Below are 27,275 nucleotides of genomic sequence, written 5' to 3' on the forward strand. Positions count from 1 at the left end.
CCTTCCATAACTGATCCTTCAACATTACTGCTACCCCTTTCTTAGCTCTAACTCTCTCAGATACTTCAGATTTAATCCCATTTATTTCCCCCCACCGAAACTCCCCTACCCCCTTCAGCTTTGTTTTGCTTAGGGCCAGGACATCCAACTTCTTTTCATTCATAACATCAGCAATCATCTGTTTCTTGTCATCTGCACTACATCCACGCACATTCAAGCATCCCAATTTTATAATGAAGTTTTTCTTCTCTTTTTTTTAGTAAATGTCTACAGGAGAAGGGGTTACTAGCCCATCGCTCCCGGCATTTTAGTCGCCTCATACGACACGCATGGCTTGTGGAGGAAAGATTCTTTTCCACTTCCCCATGGACAATAGAAGAAATAAAGAAGAACAAGAACTATTTAGAAAAAGGAGAAAAACCTAGATGTATGTATATATATATATGCATGTGCGTGTCCATGAAGTGTGACCAAAGTTTAAGTAGGAGTAGCAAGATATCCCTGTTATCTAGCGTGTTTATGAGACAGAAAAAGACACCAGCAAACCTACCATCATGCAAAACATTTACAGGTATCTATTTCACAGTCATCTGGCAGGACGGTAGTACTTCCCTGGGTGGTTGCTGTCTACCAACCTACTACCTATGTAGGTACTAAGATGTATATATACGACCAAAACAGTCAAAGGGTTAAATGAGGGGTTTGGGATACTGGCAGTTTGGATTAGCTAAACTGTCGTATCTGGGTGTCTCTGCAAAGAAAATGATTATGTATGATTGATGGTTAATGTGTTGAATGATAATGAAAGTTTTTGTTTCTTTTTGGGCCACCCTGCTTTGGTGGGAAACGACCCATACTTTAACACACTACGGCATCCACTGATACCTCTTGCTAATCTGGCCATTGGCAAAACTTAAAGAAAAAAAAAGTGAGTAACATGTTTCAAGCAGTTTTCTCACAAACTCTTCAGCCACTCTGTGGATATGTAACAGAGGAATATGAATTATCCCTGATTACCACAGAGGTTTGTGGTATTTCACAAATTATTTTAGTGTTGAACATACTAGTAATTGATAATAAAGAGTGAAAAGGACAGTAATTAAACTATTTACTGTCCAGATCCTCTCAAAATAAAATTGCTCTGTGTCTACATATTAAAAAAAAAAAAACTAGTTTCTTCTCAAATGGCAGAGAATCTGTTTTTTGAAGGTAATGACACCAAAAATATGAAATTTGATAAAAAATTTACAGAACTACGCAGGCACAAATTTAGCAGAGGGGGAGCAATTTACAAATTGGTAATTTAAGTTATTTTGAGACCCATTTTACGTCAATTGCATTAAGCCATTCGACCATATTCTTAGCTAATTTGCTAGTATGCCTTTTGTTCTATCAAATGAAGATGAGAAACTGCCCTATAAAGTGCAGAGAAGTTCGTAATTTGGCAAAAATTTTACACAAAATTAAAAAAAATACAAATAAGAGTCCAAAAATAAAAAATATTGACATCCCTGGCATTAAAACATTCCCTCTGCTCATTAATCACATTCCCAGGATTCTCATATATTAACCCTTTCAGAGTTTTGGCCGTACTAGTACGGCTTACGCACCAGTGTCCATGACGTACTAGCACACACAAATTCTAGCGCCTTCAAATCTAGTGATAGAAAGCTGGTAGGCATACATATGAAAGAATGGGTCTATGTGGTCAGTGTGCACAGTATAAAAAAAATCCTGCAGCATACAGTGCGTAATGAGAAAAAAAAAAAACTTTTTGGATTAAAACAGCGACTTTGCACTATATTTTCGTATGGTATTTATTGTTGTATTCTACTTTTCCTGGTCTCATTGAGTAGAATGGAAGACATATTACAGAAATTGAGATGATTTTGGCTGGTTTTGCAATGAAAAGTACCTTGAAATTGAGCTCAAAGTAGCAGAAATGTTCGATTTTTACCAAAGTTCAAAGGTAAACAAATCATGCTAAGCGTCCAATACACGTCAACTGGTGAGTCTAATATTCTTTCACAAGTGCACCGATATTATTTATACCATTTCTACACTAATGCAGCAATCTGCATAAAAGTAAATCTTATTTTTTTTTGTGAGAATAAAAATTCAAAGTGGAAAGCAAATAAAATGTAAGAGGGGCCTGGGGACATGACTAATGAACAGAGGAAATGTTATTTTAGTGCCAGGAATGTCTTTGTTGTTTATTCTGGACCCTATTTGGAAACTGGCATCTTTTGAAATTTGTGTGAAATTGGCAAAATTGCTAAATTCTGACCACTGTATTGGATAGTTGAAATTGGTAAATTGGTGGTTTCTTGTACTGATTCGATAGAAAAAATGGAGTTCTAGCGAAATAGTTATGATTTTTGTCAACTAGTACATTGGAATTGGCCGAAAATAGTGCTCAAAGTGGGCAAAATCGCCAATGCGTAAACATCGTCGAGACCGCTAACTTCGCGAGAGCATAATTCCGTAAGCTTTTCAATAAATTTCATACTTCTGGTGTCATTATGATCGGGAAAAGATTCTCTATCTTTTCATAAGAAAATTCTTTTTTTTTTTTTTGAAATTTGGAGGACCCTGAGAACAAGTCACCGAGAAGGCCTGTGGATCCTGAAAGGGTTAAATTTACCTTCCATTTTCAATTCATAACAACACAAAAATAGAAAATTTACTCTAATTTCCAGCTAATAAAATATAACCAGGAATGACTAGTCATGATTTAAGGTGTCTCAATAATTGAATCAGATGTATTAACCCTTTGACTGTCGCGGTCGTATATGTACGTCATAGGAGATACCGTGTTTGACGTATCTATACGCATAAATTCTAGCGGCTTCAAATCAAGCAGGAGAAAGCTGGTAGGCCCACATGTGAGAGAATGGGTCTCCATGGTCAGTGTGCACCATATAAAAAAAATCGGGGAGCCAGTGGTGCATTGTGGGAATACCATATCAGTCGTCCTTTTTCAGCATGTCTAGCGGTAAGAAATATGTGACTTCCCTGCAAATCTGGGACTCTTCTCTTCCCAAGTGATGCTCTAACACAGATGAAAGTGTCAATGAAGATCAATTTCATGATTTCGAGGAGTTTGAGACCAAAAGCAATGGAGGAGGTGGAGGAGGAGGAGGAGGAAGAGGAGGAGGAAGAGGAGGAGGAGGAAGAAGAGGAGGAGGAAGAGGAGGAGGAGGAAGGAAGGAGGAAGAGGAAGGAAGGAGGGAGGAGGAGGAAGGAGGGAGGAGGAGGAAGGAGGGAGGAGGAGGAAGGAGGGAGGAGGAGGAAGGAGGGAGGGGGAAGAAGGAGGAAGGAGGGAGGAGGAAGAAGGAGGGAGGAGGTGGGAGGGAGGAGGAGGAAGGAGGGAGGGAGGAAGAAGGAGGGAGGAGGAGGAAGGAGGGAGGGAGGAGGAGGAAGGTGGAAGGAGGAGGAGGAAGAAGAAGAAGATGAAGAAGAAGAAGAATAAGAATAATAATAATACCTAATACCTAATAATAATAATATGTAATAATATGTTCCCTTGAGGCATGAAAACAGTTCACCCCATGAAAGTGACAAGATAAGGGGAGATAACATCTGATAAGAGCTGACCTTTGATGAGCGTAAACGAGGGTGGAGGGAGGGGGGCAGCTGTCCATCTGTCAAGAGCCAGGAGGAGGAGGAGGAGGAGGAGGAGGAGGAGGAGGAGAAGGAGAAGGAGGAGAAGGAGGAGGAGGAGGAGGAGGAGGAGGAGAAGGAGGAGGAGGAGAAGGAGGAGGAGGAGGAGGAGGAGGAGGAGGAGGAGGAGGAGGAGGAGGAGGAGGAGGAGGAGGAGGAGGAGGAGGAGAAGGAGGAGGAGGAGGAGGAGGAGAAGATGACGACGAACAAACATTTGTCTGTCTATTTGTCTGTCTGCCAAACTCCCTGTCTATCCGTCTAGCTCTGTCTCAGAGAGAGCCACAAGACTGTCATCATCACGTTTACTCACATCTTCAAGCAGAGTATAGCACTTTGTCTGGATTTTTTGGGTTATCCTAGGTAATTTACACTATGTATAGTTGTATTTATGTGTACCTGTGAGACAGAGATAGACAGAGAGAGAGAAAGAGAGACAGATTGAAAGAGATAGAATGAGGGAGAAAGATAATTAGATAGAATGGAGGGGGAAGCAGCATCGGACCCCATTGTTTTGACAGGCGGTAGGGGGAGTGACTAATGAGACAATATGTCATTTTGACAGCTGCCGACTCCTGACTCAAAACAATTATAAGCCACACACTCACACCCAAGACAAGCTTGCTGAAGGGTGATAATAGCAGTTTTATGAAAGTATCTAGTGACTATATATGTGTATATATATTATAGAAACCAGAAGCAAGAAGGGAAGGCAGGAATGAAGGAAGGACTAGATGAAAGAAAGGAAAAAAGTAATGAAGGACAGATGAAGGAATGTAGGAAGAGAGGTGGAATGCCCTCCAGGTAGCCTCCAGGTAGGAAAGGAATGAAGGAAATTAGGAAGGAATGATGACACACGACCATTTACCTAGGATAACTACATAACACAACTGCCTGCTAATACTTTGAAGAAAGCTGCTCAGACGAGGTGTTTTGTCTTTGCACATAAAAAAAAAATTCAACAAAAATGCACACACACTGATTTTGTGTGTGAGAGTGTAAAACACCATTGTGTATGACACCATGTTTTTTGTGTAAGAGTGTAAAACACCACTGTGTATGACACCATGTTTTATGTGTGAGGAGTGTAAAACACCACTGTGTATGACACCATGTTTTATGTGTAAGAGTGTAAAACACCACTGTGTATGACACCATGTTTTATGTGTAAGAGTGTAAAACACCACTGTGTATGACACCATGTTTTATGTGTAAGAGTGTAAAACACCACTGTGTATGACACCATGTTTCACAGAGTTCCACAAGCTGCAGAACTTCTAGGAGTATGTTCAGTGACTGTATATTGGTATATATATTATAGAACAATAGTAATAAACAATTTTTTGTATTGTTTGTTTTTGTAAACAAGTTTTGTAAACAATATATTGATAATTATGTTTGTGTGCTTATTGTGTTGCATACAACGAGTGTATATATGTACATTGCACCTTACTTTGGTCTCACAGGCCACATAAGTTATGTGAAAAAATAAAATAGTGAAAAAAACAACAAACCTTCAAATACAAGTAAACTAAAGTTTACCGGGTGAGCGGCAGTCGCCGCTGTTGCCATACGCGGCTCATTTTCTGCAAACTTCATGCCTCTATATCTCGGTAAGTACTGATGGGAAAAAATTTTTTGGGGGACTAAAACAATCAGAAAAATAATCTTAACATTTTCATAAGAAAAAATAATTTTTTTTTTTTCGAATATTTTGCAACACCAGGAGACACTTCAGGATTGGCCCCTTCGACAGTCAAAGGGTTAAAAACCCATAAAACAGACTGGGAGATGTAGGTGGGCCTTATCTGTCTTCAGGAAAATTGGTAAAAATCAAATATTTCTGCTAATTTGAGCTTAATTTCAAGCTACTTATAGTCCAGAAACCATTTACAACTATTACTATTTTAGTATGACTTATGAAATCATAATGACGCTATTGCAAACAAACCATATGGGTGGAGTTAGAACCCATGTCGGTCTGGAGTTTTAAGACTCTGATCGTGGGTTCTAACTCCACCCGTGGTATAGGTTGTTTACTATTTTAGTAGGATGTTTTCCATTCTATCAAATGATACCAAGAAATAGCCAATTAAACCATGCTAGAAAACAACTCTAGGTTGTTATTTTAAACACATGGTCACAATTTTGCTTTTCCTATTATGTACCACATGGTTGGTAGACAGCAACCGCCCAGGGAGCTACTACCGTCCTGCCAAGTGAGTGTAAAACGGAAACCTGTAATTGTTTTACATGATGGTAGGATTGCTGGTGTCTATTTTCTGTCTCATAAAGTTGCAAGATTTCAGGTATGTCTTGCTACTTCTACTTACACTTAGGTCACACTACACATACATGTACACGTTTATTTATACACACTCATCTGAGTTTTCTTTGATTTTATCTTAATAGTTCTTGGTCTTATTACTTTTTCTTTTATATCCATGGGGAAGTGGAATAAGAATCTTTCCTCCGTAAGCAATGCGTGTTGTAAAAGTCAACTAAAATGCCGGGGACAATGGGCTAGTAACCCCTTTTCTTGTAATAATTACTAAAAAGAATAAGAAGAAAATTGTCAAAGTGGGAAGTCTGAATGTGCGTGGATGTTGTGCAAATGATAAGAAAGAGATGATTGAGGATGTTATGAATGAGAAGAAGCTGGATGTCCTCGCTTTACGTGAAACAAAGATGAAGGGGGTAGGCGAGTTTCAGTGGAGAGGAATAAATGGGATTAGGTCAGGGATTTCAAATAGAGTTAGAGCTAAAGAAGGAGTAGCAATAGTGTTGAAGGATAAGTTATGGCAGGAAAAGAGGGACTTTAAATGTATTAATACAAGAATTATGTAGAGGAAAATAAAGGTTGGATGTGAAAAGTGGGTTATAGTTAGCGTATATGCACCCGGAGAAGAGAGAAGTGTAGAGGAGAGAGAGAGATTTTGGGAAATGTTGAGTGAATGCGTGGGGAGTTTTGAACCAAGTGTGAGAGTAATGGTAGTTGGGGATTTCAATGCTGAAGTGGGCAAAAATGTTGTGGAGGGACAGGTAGGTAAATTTGGGGTGCCAGGGGTAAATGAAAATGGGGAGACTTTAATTGAGCTATGTGTAGAAAGAGGTTTAGTAATAAGTAATACATATTTTATGAAGAAGAGGATAAATAAATATACAAGGTATGATAGAGCACGTAATGAAAGTAGTTTGTTAGATTATGTATTGGTGGATAAAAGGTTGATGGGTAGGCTTCAGGATGCACACGTCATAGAGGGGCAACTGATATATCGGATCATTATTTAGTTGTAGCTACAGTTAGAGTAAGAGGTAGATGGGAAAAGAGGAAAATGGCAACAACAAGCAAGAGGGAGGTGAAAGTGTATAAACTAAGGGAGGAGGAAGTTCGGGTGAGATGTAAACAACTATTGGCAGAAAGGTGGACTGGTGCAAGTATGAGCAGTGGATGGGGGGGGGAGGTTGAAGAGGGCTGGAATAGTTTTAAAAATGCAGTATTAGAATGTGGGGCAGAAGTTTGTGGTTATAGGAGGGTGGGTGCAGAAGGAAAGAGGAGTGATTGGTGGTGGAATGATGAAGTAAAGGTTGTGATAAAAGAGAAAAAGTTAGCTTATGAGAGGTTTTTACAAAGCAGAAGTGTTATAAGAAGAGTAGAGTATATGGAGAGTAAAAGAAAGATGAAGAGAGTAGTGAGAGAGTGCAAAAGGAGAGCAGATGAAAGAGTGGGAGAGGCACTGTCAAGAAATTTTAATGAAAGTAAGAAAAACTTTTGAAGCGAGTTAAACAAGTTAACCCTTTCAGGGTCTGTCCCATTGATCTACGGCTTTACGTTCAGGGTCCAAACCGTAGATCTACGCCATGAGCTCAGCTCACTCTGATAAACTGTGAGTGGTACATTTGGGCCTAGATATGAGAGAATACATCTATGTGGTATGTGTGCACCACATAAAACAAATCCTGCAGCACACTGTGTATGAGAGAAAAAAAAACGAGACAATGATTTTCGATTAACACAGAGATTTTACAGTGTTTTTTCGTATGTTTTTTATAGTTGTATTTGCGATTTCTTGGTCTCATTTGATAGAATGGAAGACATATTACAGAAACAGAGATGATTTTGATTGGTTTTAGCACTGGAAATGGCTTGAAACTGAGCTCAAAGTAGTGGAAATGTTAAATTTTTGCCTATGTTCAGGAGTAAACAAACGACCTCACACATCTATACATGCCAGCTGGTGGGTCTGATATACATTCACAAATGTGGTGATGATATTTATACAATTATTACAATATTGCATAACAGTAAATCTTCTATTTTTTGGTGTGAATAACAATTCATTATGTGAATAAAAAATCAAAATGAAATTTATTTTTAAAGCCTCAAAATGTAACTAATAAACAGAGGAAATGTTAGTTTAGTTCCAGGAATACCTACATTGTTTGTTCTCGACCCTATTTTGAAATTGGAATATTTTGAACTTTGTGTTAAATTGCCCAAATTACCAATTTCCGATCACTTTATTTAGTAGTTGAAACAGTTGACTTGGCGATTTCTTGTGCTCAATCGATAGAATAGAAGTAATACTAGTGAAACAGCTAAGAAGTTGGTCGACTAGAATAATGTAATTGGCCTAAAATGGGAGTCAAAGTCGGCAAAATCGTCATTTCGTAAATATTGCTGACACATCAAAATTCGTGAGAGCATAATTTCATCAAATTTCCATCACATTTCGTCCTTTTTTGTTTTATTACCTTCACAAAAAGATTCTCTACCATTTCATAAGAAAAAAAATAAAAAAAATTTTTTTTTATTTCTTGGACAATGGGGCACCACTTCAGATTTTGGCCTTGGACCCTGAAGGGGTTAAGAAAGCCTATTGAACAAATGGATTTGTCAGTTAAAAACAGAGTACATATAATAATGTTGTTAGAATTACCAACAATATGTAAAGTAAAAGGACACAAGCGCAACTAATGTGACATTTTATTGTGGCAACGTTTCGCTCTCCAGGAGCTTTGTCAAGCCGGCTTGACAAAGCTCCTGGAGAGCGAAAAGTTGCCACAATAAAATGTCACATTAGTTGCACTTGTGTCCTTTTACTTTACATAAAAACAGAGTAGGGGAGTTAGTAGATGGAGAGAGGGAGGCTTTGGGTAGATGGCGAGAATATTTTGAGGAACTAAGGGAGGCGGTAATTTCATGCACTGGACAAAGGGGTATACCATCTTTTAGGAGTGAAGAAGAACAGGATGTGAGTGTGGGGGAGGTGCATGAGGCATTACGTAGAATGAAAGGGGGTAAAGCAGCTGGAACTGACGGGATCATGACAGAAGTGTTAGAAGCAGGGGGGGGGGATATAGTGTTTGAGTGATTGGTATTTTTGTTTAATAAATGTATGAAAGAGGGGAAGGTACCTAGAGATTGGTGGAGAGCATGTATAGTCCCTTTATATAAAGGGAAGGGGGACAAAAGAGATTGTAAAAATTATAGAGGAATAAGTTTACTGAGTATACCAGGAAAAGCGTACGGTAGGGTTATAATTGAAAGAATTAGAGGTAAGACAGAATGTAGGATTGTGGATGAGCAAGAAGGTTTTAGAGTAGGTAGGGGATGTGTAGATCAAGTGTTTACATTAAAGCATATATGTGAACAGTATTTAGATAAAGGTAGGGAAGTTTGTATTACATTTATGGATTTAGAAAAGGCATATGATAGAGTGGACAGGGGCGCAATGTGGCAGATGTTGCAAGTATATGGAATAGGTGGTAAGTTACTAAATGCTGTAAAGAGTTTTTATGAGGATAGTGAGGCTCAAGTTAGGGTGTGTAGAAGAGAGGGAGACTACTTCCCGGTAAAAGTAGGTCTTAGACAGGGATGTGTAATGTCACCATGGTTGTTTAATATATTTATAGTTGGGGTTGTAAAAGAAGTAAATGTTAGGGTGTTTGCGAGAGGGGTGGGATTAAATTATGGGGAATCAAATACAAAATGGGAACTGACACAGTTGCTTTTTGCTGATGATACTGTGCTTATGGGAGATTCTAAAGAAAAATTGCAAAGGTTAGTGGATGAGTTTGGGAGTGTGTGTAAAGGTAGAAAGTTGAAAGTGAACATAGAAAAGAGTAAGGTGATGAGGGTATCAAATGATTTAGATAAAGAAAAATTGGATATCAAATTGGGGAGGAGGAGTATGGAAGAAGTGAATATTTTCAGATACTACTTGGGAGTTGACGTGTTGCCGGATGGATTTATGTTGCCGGATGGATTTATGAAGGATGAGGTTAATCATAGAATTGATGAAGGAAAAAAGGTGAGTGGTGCATTGAGGTTTATGCGGAGACAAAAAAACATTATCTATGGAGGCAAAGAAGGGAATGTATGAAAGTACAGTAGTACCAACAGTCTTATATGGGTGTGAAGCTTGGGTTGTGAATGCAGCAGTGAGGAGGCGGTTGGAGGCAGTGGAGATGTCCTGTCTAAGGGCAATGTGTGGTGTAAATATTAAGCAGAAAATTCGGAGTGTGGAAATTAGGAGAAGGTGTGGAGTTAATAAAAGTATTACTCAGAGGGCTGAAGAGGGGTTGTTGAGGTGGTTTGGTCATTTAGAGAGAATGGATCAAAGCAGAATGACATGGAGAGCATTTAAATCCGTAGGGGAAGGAAGGCAGGGTAGGGGTCGTCCTTGAAAAGGTTGGAAGGAAGGGCTAAGGGAGGTTTTGTGGGTGAGGGACTTCCAGCAGGCGTGCGTGAGCATGTTCGATAGGAGTGAATGGAGACGAATGGTATTTGGGATCTAACGATCTGTTGGAGTGTGAGCAGGGTAATATTTAGTGAAGGGATTCAGAAAAAATGGTTATTTTTATATAGCCGGACTTGAGTCCTGGAAATGGGAAGTACAGGTACAATGCCTGCACTCTAAAGGAGGGGTTCGGGATATTGACAGTTTGGAGGGATATGTTGTGTATCTTTATACGTATATGCTTCTAAGCTGTTGTGTTCTGAGCACCTCTGCAAAAACAGTGATTATGTGTGAGTGAGGTGAAAGATTTGAATGACGATGAAAGTATTTTCTTTTTGGGGATTTTCTTTCTTTTTGGGTCAACCTGCCTTGGTGGGAGACGGCCGACTTGTTATAAAAAAAAAAAAAAATCTATTCTCTCATATCTAGGCCAAAATTTGTAGCTCACGGCTTATCTGAGTGAGCCGACCTCATGACAGAATTAAGGAAGGGACCTTGGACTTAATGCCATAGTTTTACATGATGGGCACTGACAGGGTTAAATAAAAATTGGTAAATATACATTAACCTAAAGAAACATAACTAACCAAAAATTACAAATTTTAAATTTTGGTCTAATATAAGAATGGGCATAAATGCACACATGCATATTCAGGAAAAAAGTGAACACCCAAATGTTAATTTTCCAAATTAATCTTATTACACATAGATGAAACTTATTACCTTGCCGATTTCTAGTGATCTTCGGTTTTTCTTGTTTAACAACATATCTCTCATGAGGCCAACAATTATAGATGCTGTAGATCTGAAAGAAAGAAATGGGAGATGTAATACATTAACAGAATATGTGTTAATACATGCTAACTTGACTTTTAACAAAAGTATACAAAAGGGATGAAGCCTAAATTCAGCTACAGTGGACCCTTGGTTTCTCTTGAGTCTTGGTTATCATGAATTTTGGTTATCGGCAACTCTTTTCGTGAAAATACAGGCTTGGTTTTCGTGATGCCCCTTGGATTTCGGCAGTGGTACGGTACGTATCCCAGGGTCCCGTGCACACAAAGCCTACCACAGATGCACTCAGTGCCAGTTTGGCATTGTTTATCGGCGCATGAACATTGCACCCTGCATTCATACAAAACATTTTGCAATAAGCCAGCGTTTTTTGTGCTTGCAACTGCTAAATAAGCCACCATGGGCCAAAAGAAAGCTCCTAGTGCCAGTCCTATGGTAAAAAAGGCGAGAAACAAGATAGAATTCAAGAAAAAACTCGTAGCAAAGTACCGAAGTGGAGAAGGAAGACAGAGGGGAGAATGTGCCTTCTTCAGTGATTCTACGATATGTACAATACTAAAGCAGCAGGAGTTAATAAAGGCTATAGCACCAGCCAGCGATAAAGTGTAGCATTAACAGTTAGGCAATTAAGCGATAGAAAAAGGATGACACAAAACTTAACTCCTCCAATGTTACTGGAGGAATGTAGAACCACTGACAAGACTGCCACGCCACCACCACTATATGGCTTACGCTGCCAGTGGCCTTGATAACCCAACAACAACAACAAAACCATCACTAGTCATACGTAATGACATATTTTATGCATTCTAGAGTACATCATGTTTCCATGTTATTAATATTGTTTATGTCATATTAGATGAACTCTGATAGATAAGTAAGCTGTAGAGTTGACATTAGCATCATACTTAAGCATTTTGTTCCATCTCCAAACAATAAACTTGCCTCCCTCTCCCCTCCTCCCTGTCTTCCATACACCAACAAGAGTCTTCAATAAAGGTAAGTGTGATGTTAAATGTTAATTTATACATTTTTTAGTGCTTTATATTGATTTGTCATTCTTTTCTAGATGTAAATCTATATATAATCTCTAAAAAAATTATTGTTTGTTTATACTTTTGGGTGTCTGGAACAGACTAATTGGATTTACATTATTTCTTATGGGGAAAATGATTTTGGTATTCGTGAATTTTGGTTATTGGCAGACTCTCTGCAAAGGATTAATCATGAAAACCAAGGGTCCACTGTATTTCCAGTCCTTTCAAAATCAACTCTAATATGGTCTCTGTGTGTACAATGTTCGATTTTTACCAATGTTCAGGAGTAAACAAATTACACCACACATCCAATACACGTCAACTGGGGAGTCTAATATTCTTTCACTAGTGCACTGATATTATTTATACCATTTTTACATTAATGCAGTAGTCTGTATAACAGTAAATTTTGTATTTTTTTTTTGTATGAATAAAAAATAAAAATAGAAAGCAATAGTAATATAAGAGGGGCCTAGAGATGTGACTAATGAACAGAGGATATGTTATTTTAGTGCCAAGAATGTCTACATTGTTTATTCTGGACCCTATTTTGAAATTGGCGTCTTTTTTAATTTGCGTGAAATTAGCCAAATTGCCAATTTCTGACCACTTTACTGGGTAGTTCAAATCGGTAAATCGGCTGTTTCTTGTACTCAACTCATAGAAAAAATGGAGTTCTAAAGAAACAGCTATGAGTTTGGTCAACTGGAATAATGGAATTGGCCAAAAACGGCTCAAAGTTGGCGAAATTGCCGATGCGTATATGTCGTCGAGACCTCTAACTTCGCGGGAACATAATTCCATGAGTTTTTGACCAAATTTCGTACTTTTGGTGTCATTACCATCGGGAAAAGATTCTCTATCATTTCATAAGAAAAAATAATTTTTTTTCCCAAAAATTTGTTGACATAGAATGACAGTTTCAAAAAGGGGCCTGCGACAGTCAAAGGGTTAAAAACCACTTGCCTCCAGTTACTCAGATCTAACACACACTCAGAAGCCTACTGGATGCTTCAGTTCCTAGCACTCAAAACCTCCTTTACCTCTCTCCTTCCTACTGTTTCTCTTGCTATCCTATTATTTTTCCTTTTTAAATGGTCAAACTCCTACCTGAAGGGTGTCCCTGAGGTTAGTGCCAGTAACAACCTGGTTGATCATGCCCTGAGATACCAGGCATTCTGGTAGATCAGGGCTTGATCAACCATGTTGTTACTACTGGCTGCATGCAATCCAACATATGAACCACAGCCCAGTTGGTCGGGTACTGTGAGTATCTGTCCAGCTCCCTCCTTGGAGACAACTAGTGGTATACCGGTAATCCGCCATTAAGTATGCTGTGAGGCAGTCGAGTCTTGGGCCCCTGACACTTATTGTGTGGTCTCCTAGTGTACTCACAGCAATCCTGCTTTTCACTGGGGGGATGTTGCAACACCTGCAATTCTGTGTGGATATTTTTGACTACTTCTCAGAGGATTTCCCAGGTGTAAGTTATGATGCATCTTTCTCAACTGTGTTCCAAGGAGTACAGGTCAAGGGACATTAACCCTTTCAGGGTTCGTGCCATAGATCTACGGCTTTCCGTTCAGGGTCCAAACCGTAGATCTACGCCAAAATTCTAGCGGCGTCATATTTAGCGTGAAAACGCTGGTAGGCCTACATGTGAGAGAACGGATCTGTGTGGTGTGTGTGAGCCATAAACAAAATTCTAGGCACCCGCATAGCATTGTGGGAATGCCGGCTCAGTTACCTTTGTTCACCATGCCTTGTCTCAAGGCAGCTCTCACACCAAGGAAAATTGGGACTCTCCTCTTTCTATCTGATAGTTCTGACTCTGATGGAAGTGGAAATGAAGACGAATTCTTTGGCTTTGATCAGTTAGTGACTGAAAGTAATGACCAGGATATTGATAATAGTGCAGAAAACCCTGACGATCCTCAACCTTCTACCTCTGGTGTGGGCACTCCTCAGTCATGGTCAGTTGTACCTCATCGCAAGAGAAAACTATTATTTTCGCGTGGCCAGGCCTCTGACTTCAGTAATGATGATGATAGTGATGTGGATTGTGATTTTATTCCTCTTGATGATCATTCGAGTAGTGATAGTGAGGAAACATATTCACCAGTTAAGCGCTGGTACATACGCCGCCGCATGCGCTCGGGTAGTGTAGCCTATGCAGTGCCAAGGGGATGGAGTACATCCCGGAGTACATCCTGTGGCCCTACACCAGGAATAGACAGTGAAAGTGAGGATGATGTGGCTACACTTGGCATGGATAGACCACGGGCATCAGTAGGTGGTGGTAGTGGTGATGGTTGTGCCACGGCCATGTGTGACTCACAAACCCAGGCTGGGACCCACGCTGCTGACTCCTCAGTTCAAGGACAAAGCGGAGCGTCAGCCACCAGCCCACCACAACTACAACTACCAGCACAACCATCCTATGATGTCCAGTATCCACCAGCAAACCGTATCTGGGATTGGCAGCAAAATCCCAATTTTGTTCCCAAGCCCCACCACTTTGATGACTCTCAAAGTGGAATTCTACCTACTTGTCCCCTTGGAACCACAGCCAATGAACTGGAATTTTTTTAAATATTTTTTGACCAGCCCTTGATGGAAACTATTGTCAGGGAAAGTAACAAGTATTTTGAGTACACCATGGTAAATACGATCATATCACCACAGTCAAGACTACACCGGTGGAAAGAGATGACTGTTGCAGGAATGTATTTGCTTTTTGCAACAATAATGCTTATGCCTCATGTCTATAAGCATAATATAGAAGCATACTGGTTCACAGATTGGCTAATTTCTACCCCGGTCTTCAGTGAAATCATCCCAGTGAACAGGTTAATCTTACTGTTACATATGTTTCACTTCTCTGACAAAACCAGGCCTGACAGAAGTGACAGGTTATACAAGATATGAAATGTTTTTATGTATCTGAAAGAAAAGTTCAACATGTACTTTTATCCATTCAAGAATCTTGTACTTGACGATTCCTTGATTTTGTTCAAACACTATATACTGAGCAAGAGGAAATGCTTTGGTATAAAAATGTTTGTGCTCTATGACTGTGACAGTGGCCTGGTATTGGATATTGTTGTATACATGGGAAGTAAAACATTGAAAGATACCAGGAAGCTATTGGGTATCTCAGGTGACGTAGTGAGAAGCATGATGGCACTTTATCTTGGTAAGAGGTATACATTATATACCAATAACTGGTACACAAGCCCATTACTCAGTGATTTCTTGCGAGTGAACAAGATAGATGTGTGTGGCACAGTGCGCTCTAATCGTAAATATATGCCCAGGTTAAACGCAGGTGCTCGTGGAGACAAGGTGCAGGTGTTTACTGCCAATGACATCATGGCATTACGGTGGCATGACAAATGAGATGCCACACTGTTGACAACCATTCACCATAACGAAATGCAAGACAGTGGCAGAGTTGATAGAATCACTAATGAACATATTCAAAAACCAGTGACAGTGATTGATTATACACAAAACATGCGTTTGGTTGACAAATGTGACATGCAGATTGGCTTTGCTGATTGTATTCGTAAGAGTTACAAGTGGTACATGAAACTTTTCGTCCATCTCATGGACATTTCAATGCTCAATGCATATATGTACCAAGTGAAGACTGGCAACAGACCACCGTATGGTGAATTTTGTTTGTCTGTTGTCAGACAACTCATAATGAAGTACAGTGGACCCTCGAATTTAGTAGTGCATTTTCTGCATTCAAAACTATTTGTTTTTAATATATATATATTTTTTTTTTATTATTATCACACTGGCCGATTCCCACCAAGGCAGGGTGGCCCGAAAAAGAAAAACTTTCACCAAGAAAACTATTTGTATTATCTATAAAATGTATGTTTTGTTAATACAGTGGACCCTCGCATATCGTTGGCATCACATAACGTTAAATCCGCATACCAATACATTTTATCACTAAAATTTTGCCTCTCATACCGCTAAAAAACTCGCTCAACGCTATTCGTCCGAGAGGAGTCTAATGTGCAGCCTGAGCCAGCCTCACATGTTCCGCCGGTGGCATTGTTTACAAGCCAGCCTCCGCGGAAACATCCAAGCATACAATCGGAACATTTCATATTATTACAGCGTTTCTGGTGATTTCATCTGTAAAATAAGTGACCATGGGCCCCAAGAAAGCTTCTAGTGCTAACCCTGTGGTAAAAAGGGTGAGAAATACTATCATACCACAGTCAGCTGCTGCTGCGCCACAGTCAGCTGTTGCTGGACCAGTCAGCTGTTGCTGGATCAGTCAGCTGCTGCTGCACCATGATCAGCTGTTGCTGTACCAGTCAGCTGCTGCTGCACCATGATCAGCTGTTGCTGGACCAGTCAGCTGTTGCTGGATCAGTCAGCTGCTTCTGCACCACGATCAGCTGTTGCTGGACCAGTTGGCTGTTGCTGGATCAGTCAGCTGCTTCTGCACCACGATCAGCTGTTGCTGGACCAGTCAGCTGTTGCTGGATCAGTCAGTTGCTGCTGCACCATGATCAGCTGTTGCTGGATCAGTCAGCTGCTGCTGCACCACCATCAGCTGTTGCTGGATCAGTCAGCTGCTGCTGCACCACGATCAGCTGTTGCTGGACCAGTCAGCTGCTGCTGCACCACGATCAGCTGTTGCTGGACCAGTCAGCTGTTGCTGGTTCAGTCCGCTGCTGCTGCACCACGATCAGCTGTTGCTGGACCAGTCAGCTGTTGCTGGATCAGTCAGCTGCTGCTACACCACGATCAGCTGTTGCTGGACCAGTCAGCTGTTGCTGCACCATGATCAGCTATTGCTGGACCAGTCAGCTGTTCCTGGATCAGTCAGCTGCTGCTGCACCACGATCAGCTGTTGCTGAACCAGTCAGCTGTTGCTGGATCAGTCAGCTGCTGCTGCACCATGTTCAGCTGTTGCTGGACCAGTCAGCTGTTGCTGGACTAGTCAGCTGTTGCTGGACCAGTCAGCTGTTGCTGGACCAGTCAGCTGTTGCTGGATCATGGTCAGCTGCTGCTGGATCACGGTCAGCTGCTGCTGCACCACGGTCAGCTGCTGTTGCACCACTATCAGCTGTTTCTGAATATGACTCGTCCCGAATCTGTCCCGAACCTGTCCGTCCAGCCTGAACGCCTGCCTTGCTGTCATTGTTTACAAGCCAGGGTGGCTGGTTGCATGCATACATTCGATACATTTTGTATTATTCCATTATTTATAGTGCTTGTAACTGCTAAATAAGCCACCATGGGCCCAAAGAAAGCTTCTAGTGCCAACCCTGTGGTAAAAAGGGGCGATAAATACTATAGTACCACAGTCAGCTGCTGCTGCACCACGGTCAGCTGTTATTGGACCAGTCAGCTGTTATTGGACCAGTCAGCTGTTGCTGCACCACGGTCAGCTGTTATTGGACCAGTCAGCTGATGCTGCACCACGGTCAGCTGTTATTGGACCAGTCAGCTGTTGCTGCACCACAGCTGCTGCTGCACCATGGTCAGCTGTTGCTGCACCACAGCTGCTGCTGCACCATGGTCAGCTGTTGCTGCACAGCTGCTGCTGCACCATGGTCAGCTGTTGCTGCACCACAGCTGATGCTGCACCATGGTCAGCTGTTGCTGCACCACAGCTGCTGCTGCACCATGGTCAGCTGTTGCTGCACCACAGTCAGCTGTTGTTGTTGCTGCACCACCATCAGCTGTATTACTCGAAGATGTGGAGGGAGTGTTGTTGGTGTGGCTTAACGTGAAACAATTACCGAGAAACGATTAACCCCGGAGGGTTTGGCCCCCAGGATATCCCAAGAAAGTCGGTGCATCATTGGGGACTAACTTATTTCCATTGTGGTCCTTAATCTTGTCCCCCAGGATGCGACCCACAACAGTCAACTAACACCCAGGTGAACAGGAAAAAATGCCTGGAACTATTGCTCATATTGGTGAGGTTAGTGGGGAGGATGTGGAAGAGTTGGTGGAGGAGGACAGTGAAGAACTAACCACTGTTGAGCTGCTAGATCATTTTCAACAGCAAGAGGCCAGACCTGAGGAAACTGCTCCGGAGGAGGGGAGAGAGAAATTGAGGAAGTTGCCTACTTCAAAGATTAAGGAAATGTGTGCAATGTGGCTTAAAGTGCAAACCTTTATGGATGAAAATCACCCTCACACAGCTATTGCAAGCCGTGCTGGTGACTATTACACTGACAATGTTGTGAAACACTTTAGGAAAGTCATAAAGGAACGAGAGGTACAGGCCTCTCTGGACAGATATGTTGTGCGACAGAGGTCCAGTGACTCTCAAGCTGGTCCTAGTGGCATTAAAAGAAGAAAGGAAGTAACCCCGGAAAAGGACTTGACACCTCAAGTCCTAATGGAAGGGAATTCCCCTTCTAAACACTAAGACCATCCACACTCTCCCCTTCTCCCATCCCATCAGTCATCACCAGATCTTCAATAAAGGTAAGTGTCATGTCTTCTTCAGTTTGTGTGTATTAAAATTAATATTTCATGTGGTAAATTTTTTTTTTCATACTTTTGGGTGTCATGCACGGATTAATTTGATTTCCATTATTTCTTATGGGGAAAATTAATTCGCATAACGATAATTTCGCATAACATTGAGCTCTCAGGAACGGATTAATAGCGCTATGCGAGGGTCCACTGTATTTCCCATGGGAAATAATGTATAAATGTAATTAAACCATTCCAGACACCCAAAAATATTAACACAAAATACATTTTATAGATAATAAAAATAGTTTTGCATACAGAAGCATCACTACTAAATTCGCGGGTCCACTGTACCAGGTAACAACACCTGCTATACAAAACCGTCCTTGAACTCCTCAGGATATACCCAAGCGTTTGAGGAGGGAAAGTGATCATTTCATAATACAGCTTCCTTCAACTCAGAAGAAATTTGCTCAGAAAAGATGCATTGTCTGTGCACAAACAAAACGATGGCAACAAAGACGCAAAGACACTCAGTTTATGTGCGAGGAATGTAAGGTACCTCTGTGCATGGTGCCTTGTTTCAAGGAGTTCCACAAGCTCCAGCAGTTCTAAAACCATGTCCAGTGATTGTAAATATGTAAATATATGATAGAACATTAGTATTATACAATATTTGTGCATGTTTATTGTAATAAACAGAAGTGGTAAACAATAATATGATAATAACTTTAACGTTTAGGTAGTAGGTTGGTAGACAGCAACCACCCAGGGAAGTACTACCGTCCTGCCAGATGACTGTGAAACAAAAACCTGTAACTGTTTTGCATGATGGTAGGATTGCTGGTTTCTTTTTCTGTCTCATAAACACGCTAAGATAACAGGGATATCTTGCTACTCCTACTTACACTTTGGTCACACTTCACAGACACGCACATGCATATATATATATACATACATCTAGGTTTTTCTCCTTTTTCTAAATAGCTCTTGTTCTTTTTTATTTCTTCTATTGTCCTTGGGGAAGTGGAAAAGAATCTTTCCTCTGTAAGCCATGCGTGTCGTATGAGGCGACTAAAATGCCGGGAGCAATGGGCTAGTAACCCCTTCTCCTGTATACAATTACTAAAAAAGAGAAGAAGAAAAACTTTATAAAACTGGGTTGCTTAAATGTGCGTGGATGCAGTGCGGATGACAAGAAACAGATGATTCCTGATGTTATGAATGAAAAGAAGTTGGATGTCCTGGCCCTAAGCGAAACAAAGCTGAAGGGGGTAGGAGAGTTTCAGTGGGGGGAAATAAATGGGATTAAATCTGGAGTATCTGAGAGAGTTAGAGCAAAGGAAGGGGTAGCAGTAATGTTAAATGATCAGTTATGGAAGGAGAAAAGAGAATATGAATGTGTAAATTCAAGAATTATGTGGATTAAAGTAAAGGTTGGATGCGAGAAGTGGGTCATAATAAGCGTGTATGCACCTGGAGAAGAGAGGAATGCAGAGGAGAGAGAGAGATTTTGGGAGATGTTAAGTGAATGTATAGGAGCCTTTGAACCAAGTGAGAGAGTAATTGTGGTAGGGGACTTGAATGCTAAAGTAGGAGAAACTTTTAGAGAGGGTGTGGTAGGTAAGTTTGGGGTGCCAGGTGTAAATGATAATGGGAGCCCTTTGATTGAACTTTGTATAGAAAGGGGTTTAGTTATAGGTAATACATATTTTAAGAAAAAGAGGATAAATAAGTATACACGATATGATGTAGGGCGAAATGACAGTAGTTTGTTGGATTATGTATTGGTAGATAAAAGACTGTTGAGTAGACTTCAGGATGTACATGTTTATAGAGGGGCCACAGATATATCAGATCACTTTCTAGTTGTAGCTACACTGAGAGTAAAAGGTAGATGGGATACAAGGAGAATAGAAGCATCAGGGAAGAGAGAGGTGAAGGTTTATAAACTAAAAGAGGAGGCAGTTAGGGTAAGATATAAACAGCTATTGGAGGATAGATGGGCTAATGAGAGCATAGGCAATGGGGTCGAAGAGGTATGGGGTAGGTTTAAAAATGTAGTGCTAGAGTGTTCAGCAGAAGTTTGTGGTTACAGGAAAGTGGGTGCAGGAGGGAAGAGGAGCGATTGGTGGAATGATGATGTAAAGAGAGTAGTAAGGGAGAAAAAGTTAGCATATGAGAAGTTTTTACAAAGTAGAAGTGATGCAAGGAGGGAAGAGTATATGGAGAAAAAGAGAGAAGTTAAGAGAGTGGTGAAGCAATGTAAAAAGAGAGCAAATGAGAGAGTGGGTGAGATGTTATCAACAAATTTTGTTGAAAATAAGAAAAAGTTTTGGAGTGAGATTAACAAGTTAAGAAAGCCTAGAGAACAAATGGATTTGTCAGTTAAAAATAGGAGAGGAGAGTTATTAAATGGAGAGTTAGAGGTATTGGGAAGATGGAGGGAATATTTTGAGGAATTGTTAAATGTTGATGAAGATAGGGAAGCTGTGATTTCATGTATAGGGCAAGGAGGAATAACATCTTGTAGGAGTGAGGAAGAGCCAGTTGTGAGTGTGGGGGAAGTTCGTGAGGCAGTAGGTAAAATGAAAGGGGGTAAGGCAGCCGGGATTGATGGGATAAAGATAGAAATGTTAAAAGCAGGTGGGGATATAGTTTTGGAGTGGTTGGTGCAATTATTTAATAAATGTATGGAAGAGGGTAAGGTACCTAGGGATTGGCAGAGAGCATGCATAGTTCCTTTGTATAAAGGCAAAGGGGATAAAAGAGAGTGCAAAAATTATAGGGGGATAAGTCTGTTGAGTGTACCTGGTAAAGTGTATGGTAGAGTTATAATTGAAAGAATTAAGAGTAAGACGGAGAATAGGATAGCAGATGAACAAGGAGGCTTTAGGAAAGGTAGGGGGTGTGTGGACCAGGTGTTTACAGTGAAACATATAAGTGAACAGTATTTAGATAAGGCTAAAGAGGTCTTTGTGGCATTTATGGATTTGGAAAAGGCGTATGACAGGGTGGATAGGGGGCAATGTGGCAGATGTTGCAAGTGTATGGTGTAGGAGGTAGGTTACTGAAAGCAGTGAAGAGTTTTTACGAGGATAGTGAGGCTCAAGTTAGAGTATGTAGGAAAGAGGGAAATTTTTTTCCCAGTAAAAGTAGGCCTTAGACAAGGATGTGTGATGTCACCGTGGTTGTTTAATATATTTATAGATGGGGTTGTAAGAGAAGTAAATGCGAGGGTCTTGGCAAGAGGCGTGGAGTTAAAAGATAAAGAATCACACACAAAGTGGGAGTTGTCACAGCTGCTCTTTGCTGATGACACTGTGCTCTTGGGAGATTCTGAAGAGAAGTTGCAGAGATTGGTGGATGAATTTGGTAGGGTGTGCAAAAGAAGAAAATTAAAGGTGAATACAGGAAAGAGTAAGGTTATGAGGATAACAAAAAGATTAGGTGATGAAAGATTGAATATCAGATTGGAGGGAGAGAGTATGGAGGAGGTGAACGTATTCAGATATTTGGGAGTGGACGTGTCAGCGGATGGGTCTATGAAAGATGAGGTGAATCATAGAATTGATGAGGGAAAAAGAGTGAGTGGTGCAATTAGGAGTCTGTGGAGACAAAGAACTTTGTCCTTGGAGGCAAAGAGGGGAATGTATGAGAGTATAGTTTTACCAACGCTCTTATATGGGTGTGAAGCGTGGGTGATGAATGATGCAGCGAGGAGAAGGCTGGAGGCAGTGGAGATGTCATGTCTGAGGGCAATGTGTGGTGTGAATATAATGCAGAGAATTCGTAGTTTGGAAGTTAGGAGGAGGTGCGGGATTACCAAAACTGTTGTCCAGAGGGCTGAGGAAGGGTTGTTGAGGTGGTTCGGACATGTAGAGAGAATGGAGCGAAACAGAATGACTTCAAGAGTGTATCAGTCTGTAGTGGAAGGAAGGCGGGGTAGGGGTCGGCCTAGGAAGGGTTGGAGGGAGGGGGTAAAGGAGGTTTTGTGTGCGAGGGGCTTGGACTTCCAGCAGGCATGTGTGAGCGTGTTTGATAGGAGTGAATGGAGACAAATGGTTTTTAATACTTGACGTGCTGTTGGAGTGTGAGCAAAGTAACATTTATGAAGGGATTCAGGGAAACCGGCAGGCCGGACTTGAGTCCTGGAGATGGGAAGTACAGTGCCTGCACTCTGAAGGAGGGATGTTAATGTTGCAGTTTAAAAACTGTAGTGTAAAGCACCCTTCTGGCAAGACAGTGATGGAGTGAATGATGGTGAAAGTTTTTCTTTTTCGGGCCACCCTGCCTTGGTGGGAATCGGCCGGTGTGATAATAAAAAAAAAAAAAAACTTTAGTGTGGTTATTGTGTTCAACACAGTGAGCTTATATACATATTTATATTTAATTATTTATTTATTTATTTATTAATTTATTTATTTATTAACTTGAGCATACATACAGAGGTACAAAAAAAATACAGATAAGAGCAGCATGCCAAAGCCACTTATACTATGCATAGCATTACGGGCTGGCTTAAAATTAACTTAAGATTAACTAAGCAATGATGAAATCAGTGATAAAACATTATTGTAAACAGATAACTATAAAGCACAAGTGAGTATTACAAAGACAGGTCATATGGTTGCATGCATTGTTGTACATTCAGTCGTATGGAGTATTCTGTTAGATAGTGTATTTAAAAAAATAATAAAGTTAGATTGGGTTTTAGGTTTAACATTTATGTGATATGATTGTGAGAAACATTTAAGATATACAATTTATAAGGTTCAGTTTTGGGTGAGTAAGTGATCTTTGAGAAGAGACTTGAATTTATAAACAGGTAGTGTTTCTTTTATATTTACAGGTAATGAATTCCAGATTTTAGGGCCTTTTATGTGCATTGAGTTTTTGCATAGTGTGAGATGGACACGAGGAACATCAAAGAGTGTTCTGTGCCTTGTGTTATGGTCATGTGTTCTGTTGACCAGGTCTCTCAGGCCCCAAATGTTAGTAGGAGAAGAAAAAATTTGAAAAGAAAAGAAAAACTAAAAAAAAAACGTAAAATAAAATAATGCGCGTATGTGGAAATCGTCGATGTTGCCGCCACCCGGTCATTTTGGGTCAACTTCTCAACACTGTATCTCAGTAAGTACTGATCAGAATTTTTTTTTGTTTTATTTCCTTCACAACAATATACTCTTTAACCCTTTGAGGGTTTTGGTCGTACTAGTACGTCTTACGCGTAGGGGTTTTTGACGTACTAGTACTCATAAATTCTAGCGGCCTCAAATCTAGTGGGAGAAAGCTGGTAGGCCTTCATATGAAAGAATGGGTCTATGTGGTCAGTGTGCACAGTCTAAAAAAAATCCTGCAGCACACAGTGCATAATGAGAAAAAAAAAAACTTTGACCATTTTTTTTTAATAAATCAGCGACTTTGCAGTGTATTTTCGTATGGTATTTATTGTTGTATTCTAGTTTTCTTGGTCTCATTTTATAGAATGGAAGACATATTACAGAAATTGAGATGATTTTGACTGGATTTACAATGAAAGGTGCCTTGAAATTGAGCTCAAAGTAGCAGAAATGTTCGATTTTTACCAAACTTCAAAAGTAAACAAATCGTGCCAAGCGTGCAATACACGTCAACTGGAGAGTCAAATATTCTTTCACAAGTGCACCAATAATATTTATACCATTTTTTACACTAATGCAGTAGTCTGCATAACAGTAAATCTTATATTTTTTGTGAAAATAAAAATTCAAAGTGGAAAGCAAAAGAATATAAGAGGGGCCTTGAGACGTGACTAATGACTAGAGTAAATGTCATTTTAGTGCCAGGAATGTCTTTCTTGTTTACTCTGGACCCTATTCGGAAATTGGCATATTTTGAAATTTGTGTGAAATTGGCAAAATTGCTATATTCTGACCACTGTACTGGAAAGTTGAATTTCATAAATGGGTGGTTTCTTGCACCCATTCGATAGAAAAATGAAGTTCTAGCGTAATATTCATGTTTTTTGTCGACTAGTACAGTGCAATTGGCCGAAAATGGGGCTCAAAGTGGGCAAAATCGCCGATGCGTAAACATCGCCGAGACCGCTAATTTTGCGAGAGCATAATTCCGTAAGTTTTCTATCAAATTTCAAACTTTTGGTGTCTTTATGATCGGAAAAAGATTCTCTATCTTTTCATAAGAGAAAATATTTTTTTTTTTTTTTTAAATTTGGCCGACCCTGAGAATGAGTTTCGGAGAGGGCCTGTCGACCCTCAAAGGGTTAATTCTGTAAGAAAAAATAATTTTTTTTTTTTCAAAATTTCTTGGATACTGGGGCACCCCTTCCAATTTTGGCCTTGGACCCTGAAAGGGTTAAACGGTCCCAGTAACTGAGACTCGTGACTGTACTTATACATACAGTGAAAGTTCTCTGTATATCCTACACATATGCAACTTCATCTGCCTTGAAAGGGGGCCATTAGGGTACAGCAGTATTCCAGCCTGGAGATAACAAGTAACTAAGATCTTCACTGGCTTGGCATACCTTGTTTTAACCCTTTCAGGGTTTCGGCCGTACTAGTACGGCTTACGAGCCAGGGTTTTTTACGTGCTAGTATGCCTAAATTCTAGTGCCCTCAAATCTAGTGAGAGAAAGCCAGTAGGCCTACATATGAAAGAAAGGGTCTATGTGGTCAGTGTGCGCTGTATAAAAAAAATCCTGCAGCACACAGTGCGTAATGAGAAAAAAAAACTTTGACCATGTTTTTGGATTAACCCTTTGAGGGTTTCGGCCGTACTAGTACGGCTTATGACCCAGGGTTTTTGACGTACTAGCACGCCTAAATTCTAGCGCCCTCAAATCTAGTGGGAGAAAGCTGGTAGGCATACATATGAAAGAATGGGTTTACGTGGTCAGTGTGCGCAGTATAAAAAAATCCTGCAGCACACAGTGCATGAGAAAAAAAAAACTTTGACAGTGTTTTTGGAATAAAACAGCAACTTTGCACTGTATTTTTGTATGGTATTTATTGTTGTATTCTAGTTTTCTTGGTCTCATTTTATAGAATGGAAGACATATTACAGAAATTGAGATGATTTTGACTGGTTTTACAATGAAAAGTACATTGAAATTGAGCTCTAAGTAGCAGAAATGTTCGATTTTTACCAAAGTTAAAAAGTAAACAAATCATGCCAAGCGTCCAATGGTGTGTTATGGGGCTATAGGACCCAACATGTATTTATAAGTAACAGTTACTCTGGAATACCTAATTATATTGAATTGATGGGGACTCAGTTCTAAATGTCATAAGGGCTGATCAACCTTATGACTGAGAGGCAGCTGGGTCAAGCCTATTTTTCTCAATATAATAGGTTATACTATAGACACATAAACACACAATTTAAATAAGTAGTTTATAAAGTTGTATTTCTTTTTGTAAAAGTAAAATTAAGGTGTGGTAGAATTGTGGTAACTGGAGAATTGTGCTTGGCAACAGTCTTTTGTTTTGGTGGGAGGAGCTTAGGTAGGCTTCTCTCTCTCTCCCTCTCTCTGACTCTCTCTCTCTGTGGCTGACCTTCAACCTGGCAGGATCTCTGGGTCCTTCTTCTATCTTTTGGGGCATCATGTGTGCTCCAGGGGTGAGTTTTTATAATTTAAGTTGTGGCCACCATACCCAGGGTGACTAAAGTGTGTCAAAACACTGGTTAGCCCAGAGTTATGTCAAGAAGAGAGGACAAAAGTTGTTGGAATACACCATGTGGAGAACAGCTATGGAGTGTGTAGATCTTTGTTTTGAAAATGTGAGGCTGTAATTGTATATTCTGTACATATCTATTGAGAATACAGTTATATTTTTATAGTAGTAGTTTGCATAACCTGTGAAGAGGGCTGGTGAAAGGATATCAGAGACACTCAGGATGATCAGCCATAATGTAAGTATTACCCCTAGACAGATAAGGCCATTAAGTAAAAAGCTACCCCACACTAGAACATGTAGTGAGAACCTTACTATCAAAATAATAAGACCTACCAACGTAACATGGTGAGTCTAATATTCTTTCACAAGTGCGCCGATATTATTTATACCATTTCTACACTAATGCAGCAGTCTGCATAACAGTAAAATCTTCTATTTTTTGTAAGAATAAAAATTAAAGTGGAAAGCCAAAGAAATATAAGAGGGGACTGGGGATGTGACTAACAAACAGAGGAAATGTTATTTTAGTGCCAGGAATGTCTTTCTTGTTTATTCTAGACCCTATTTGGAAATTGGCATATTTTGAAATTTGTGTGAAATTGGCAAAATTGCTAAATTCTGACCACTGTATTGGATAGTTGAAATCGGTAAATGGGTGATTTCTTGTACTCATTCAATAGAAAAAATGGAGTTCTAGAGAAAGTTATGATTTTTGTCGACTAGTATACTGGAATTGGCCGAAAAAAGGGCTCAAAGTGGGCAAAATCGCCGATGCGTAAACATCGTCGAGACCGCTAACTTCGCGAGAGCATAATTCCGTAAGTTTTCCATCGAATTTCATACTTTTGGTGTCATTATGATCGGGAAAAGATTCTCTATCTCTTCATTAGAAA

General features: G+C 40.2%; 1 protein-coding gene across 1 annotated transcript in view; it reads right to left on the bottom strand.

Annotated features, from left to right (window-relative positions):
- Positions 1 to 27,275, bottom strand: part of LOC128685938 (uncharacterized) — a gene marked incomplete at its 5' end in the record, with an annotated part of 637,739 nt that overhangs the window by 596,476 nt on the left and 13,988 nt on the right. The window contains 1 exon segment of the mRNA XM_070083119.1: positions 11,127 to 11,208. Coding sequence (XP_069939220.1) covers positions 11,127 to 11,208 — 82 coding nt within the window.

The sequence above is a fragment of the Cherax quadricarinatus genome, chromosome 9 (assembly GCF_038502225.1).
Source record: "Cherax quadricarinatus isolate ZL_2023a chromosome 9, ASM3850222v1, whole genome shotgun sequence".
Lineage (NCBI taxonomy): Eukaryota > Metazoa > Arthropoda > Malacostraca > Decapoda > Parastacidae > Cherax > Cherax quadricarinatus.